Here is a 4,648-nt window from a genome sequence, read left to right on the forward strand (position 1 = left end):
TTAAACTACTGTGATATACTTTAGAAAACCTTATATAAGTTTCTCAGAAAACAGAAAAATAGTAGATGGGTCCATTCAGATAAAAGAATGACACCTAAACTTTTTTAAAAGATGACTTTTGAATAATGTCCTTTGTAGACTATTCTTCAAAATTAACAGTCTCAACTTGCAGAAACCAAAGAAAGTCACTAAGGATCAACAGTAGTATGCTGACAAGTTTATCTTATAAGTCAGGTCTTTAGAATGAAGCTTGGACGGGAACCAATACTGTTTTTTCTCTACAGCATTAAACAACTCTTACAAGAAGTATAAGTCATAGCTTAACTCAAATGTCTCAATTCTAATAAGAAAACTTTGTATAGATAAATGAAAAAAAAAGCTATGTAGGGGTGCCTGGGTGGCTCAGTTGGTTGTGTTCGACTTTGGTTCAGGTCATGATCTCACAGATTGTGAGTTTGAGCCCCACGTCGGGCTCTGTGCTAACAGCTTAGAGCCTGCTTCAAATTCTGTGTCTCCCTCTCTCTCTGCGCCTCCCCACTCTCAAAAATAAACATGAAAAAAATTTTTTAATAAAAAAAGGGGGGGTGCCTGAGTGGCTCAGTCGGTTAAGGGTCCAACTTCGGCTCAGGTCATGATCTTGTGGTTCATGAGTTCAAGCCCCATGTCGGGCTCTGTGCTGACAGCTCAGAGCCTGGAGCCTGCTTTAGAGTCTGTCTCCCTCTCTCTCTCTGCTCCTCTCCTACTCACGCTCCGTCTCTCTAAAATGAATGAAGGTTAAAATTTTTAAAATAAATTTTAAAAAAGAGAAAAAAAGCCATGTAGACAAGCAACTCTAGATTGTGTTATGTATATAAGAAATGCTTGAGGATTCAGAAAGTGAAAATCAGTGTGGTCTAGGGCATTTAGTTAAAACTTAACATTAAGCAGCATTATATGTAAACTGTACATAAAGAGGGAAAGGATTTAGATATCTGGGCAAAAATCAACAGGAATGAGGGCATGGACAGAGTCAGTTTTTATGGAAATGAGTGTAATACGGGGAACAGGGATGAGAGAGGTGACAATACATGGATATTTATTTCTTTAGATATCCAAAGTAATTTTCCTTAAAGATGATAGTCTTCTTAATTCTTAGTAATCTTCATACTATTCCTAATATATAAATTTAACATATCTTTTGTATGCTATTTTCAAATATTTACTCAACTGGAAGAATATATGAAAACTTCTTGCTCAGTTAAAAAAAATGTGTATATATGAAAATTGATTTAAAATTTTAAGGATCTTTCATACAAAAATTGACATCAATGTACCAAATATGGGTACATTATATTTGTACACTATTCATGCATGAATCCATAAAGACAAACCTTTTCCACTGTAAGAATTCTCCTTGGAATTATAAAAATATTCTTGGGAATCCAGAGTTTCAGAGTTGAGGTTATAAAGCTGACATTTTAGAGGAAGGAATATCCCCTAGAGATTTGTGTGCCTGTGTCCAGAGATAGTAACAGAAGTTTGCAGAAGCTCCTCTCTTTGTTGTAAAAATTAAAATGTGAAAGGAAAATTAGACACACTCTAATTAGAATTTTATGTCTCCAGAATTCCTATCTCAACAGAGAAGGTGGATATGATTGAGGATAACCACTCCTTGACAACTGAGTTTATCCTCATAGGATTTACAGATCACCCAGAATTGAAGAGCCTACTCTTTGTGGTGTTTCTTACTATCTATCTGATCACTATGGTGGGGAATCTTGGCCTGGTGGCATTGATTTTTACAGAGTGTCGTCTTCACACACCAATGTACATCTTTCTGGGCAACCTAGCTCTAATGGATTCCTGTTGTTCTTGTGCCATTACCCTAAAGATGTTAGAGAACTTCTTTTCTAAGGACAGAATGATTTCCCTTTATGAATGCATGGCACAATTTTATTTTCTCTGCCTTGCTGAAACTACAGACTGCTTTCTTTTGGCAGCAATGGCCTACGACCGCTATGTGGCCATTTGCAGCCCACTACAGTATCACACCATGATGTCAAAGAAACTCTGCATTCAGATGACCACAGGGGCCTACATAGCTGGAAACTTGCATTCTTTGATTCATATAGGGTTTCTCTTTAGGTTAACTTTCTGTGGGTCTCATCAAATTAATCACTTTTTTTGTGATGTTCTTCCATTATACAGACTGTCTTGTGTTGACCCTTCTATCAATGAATTGATGATATTTATCTTTTCAGGGTCAATTCAAGTCTTCTCTATTATCATAGTTATAATCTCTTATCTCTGCATCCTCTTCACGATTTTCAAAATGAAGTCCAAAGAAGGAAGAGGCAAAGCTTTATCTACTTGTGCATCCCACTTTCTCTCTGTCTCAATATTCTATGGTTCTCTTCTTTTTGTGTACATTCGACCAAATTCAGTTAAAGAAGAGGATAAAGATATACCTGTTGCTATTTTTTATACTCTAGTAATTCCTTTATTAAACCCCTTTATCTATAGTCTAAGAAATAAGGAAGTATTAAATGTTATGAAAAAAATTATGAAGAAAGTTTTATAACATTCTGAAAAAAATTTCATCCCCTGTGGAAAATTAACTTAAATTTGATAAAATGTTTTCCAAAATATGGAATATTGAGAAAGTAGAAAATGATCACTTTGTATATAAAATATTAAATTACTAAAACATGATAGTGTATAAGTCAAATAAATAAGTTCAGCAAGGAGAATTTCTGCTACAATGTATTTTGAAATCTAAGCGACTAGCTCCCAGCAGGAATGAACTAAATAATTATTCTTGAGGTCATAAACTGTGTCACAATGAAATTAGTTAAACTATTAACTAATTGTTTCAAAGTGTAATGAGTTACAATTTTCTACAAATACTAGGAATAGAAGTCAGTATATATAAAGATTGCCTCCATTTGGAATTGACAAATTTTTGGAACCTCAAAGCATAATCTTACAAACTCTGGCACATTCCAAGTTCTCAAGAATTAATCCCTTCTTAACACCACCTGTCAGAAGTAAACTGGATATACTTGATTCTCAATTTTGAGTTTATTCAAGAGATTATGTTTGAATATTAATTCACACGGAATACCTATTTTCAAATCAAGAATATTTTCATCTTTAGTGTTTGTCAATTTTACTCTCAAGTTCTCTGAAATAAAGTATCTGTTTACTGATTATTTATCAATCTATAGTTGAAATAGATGCTATTTATTCTGAAATCCCTATGGATTTGGATATTTTCATGCCGTTTGATTAGGCATGCATCAAAAGTAAAGTGAAATTCTGAATACATGAAACTAAATGATTTTTTTTCTCTCTGATATTATTACTTGTCTTGTTATTAGCAATTACACCAACCTGTACTGATTCCAATGTAAATTACTGACATATTCATGGCATTAACAAAAATTTGGAGATGCTGTAAAGCATAAATTAGGCAGAAAATAGTGAAAATTCTAAATACCTAAATACCTGAACAAAAAAGATTTACTGATCACTTATATATGCAAATATGAAAGAAAAAATAATTTCCTGAGAACCTACTATCTGCTAGGCACAAAGCTAGACCTTTCATATATATTGGTTAGACATGATTTTTCATGTTTTTTTCTCAGTAAAAATCTCATACTTTGAAACTGAGTAGCTTGCTCAAGTTCATCCAAGTCATTCAGATCAAGCTAGAATTTGTATCAATGCTGCTTGGGAGTTCAGAAAATGGAGATCCCTGTAGCTTTGTGTACTGAGTTCTTATGTAGTATCAAAAGTAAAATGTGCCCTAAAAATGATTTTAAAAATGATATTTGGAGGAAAAAAGGAATAAGTATGACCACAGCCGATGTTTGAAGAAATAAGTGTGGCCTTGGGAATAAAGGATAAAGGAGGTGAACCATGGAGAGAGTAAGAAAGTTGTTGTTCAGAGCTGTTCCTGAATATGGGAAATAAAGGTGGAAGTGTATCAGGTTATTGAGAATCTTATATGCCACCCAAAGGAATCTGAATTTATCTCAGAGGCATCAGACAGCAAATTTTTCCTAGAACAGGGTAATATGATTGTATCTTTCAGAAAACTAATTTGGCAATTGAATGGAATGAAGCTGGACACAATAAGACTCACTGTAATGATTCATATATTAGACAATGAGAGCTGAAACTGAATAAAAGTAGAGGAGTGTACAGATATTAGCAACATTTTAAAGAAAAAATAGGCAATTGTAACTACTACTGGGTAATAAAATAAAAGCCTATATTCTTCCTGTGAATATCAACCTAGTCATAACTGATTTCCTTTCACTAATACTTAGTAAGGTGCCTGACACATTTGGCCGTTCACTAACCATTTCCTTTAATATATTTTAATATAATTAAGTTAATATGTAATAGGTTTGTTATTTTTATTTTTGAATTAATCAATCAATAATAATAAACACATAAACAAAGCTCTATAGGGTCCTAAACTCTTTTTAAGAGTATAAAGGAAATCCAGATACCTGAGTTAGATGAATATTGCTCCTTTTATCCACTCCCTACTTTAGAGGATATTTTTAATTGTCAGACTCACATACATTGATTCCCTCTCCCTTTCCTAGGGGTACCACAAGTTTTGTTATGTATTTCTGTACCATCCACCCCCAAC

At 33.5% G+C, this 4,648-nt stretch overlaps 1 protein-coding gene across 1 annotated transcript; it reads left to right on the forward strand.

Annotated features, from left to right (window-relative positions):
• Positions 1-1,630: 1,630 nt before the first annotated feature.
• Positions 1,631-2,560, forward strand: LOC109266258 (olfactory receptor 5K3-like). The gene has a single exon (XM_019448102.2). The coding sequence runs from the start codon at positions 1,631-1,633 to the stop codon at positions 2,558-2,560; it is 930 nt and encodes a 309-aa protein (XP_019303647.2).
• Positions 2,561-4,648: the final 2,088 nt, after the last annotated feature.

Source organism: Panthera pardus, unplaced genomic scaffold (assembly GCF_024362965.1).
Source record: "Panthera pardus isolate Hobbes unplaced genomic scaffold, ASM2436296v1 HiC_scaffold_16, whole genome shotgun sequence".
Taxonomy (NCBI): domain Eukaryota; kingdom Metazoa; phylum Chordata; class Mammalia; order Carnivora; family Felidae; genus Panthera; species Panthera pardus.

What these genes read in the sequence shown, in the direction of transcription:
- LOC109266258 (XM_019448102.2), top strand. Translation starts at nt 1,631, where the DNA reads ATGATTGAGGATAACCACTCCTTGACAACTGAGTTTATCCTCATAGGA.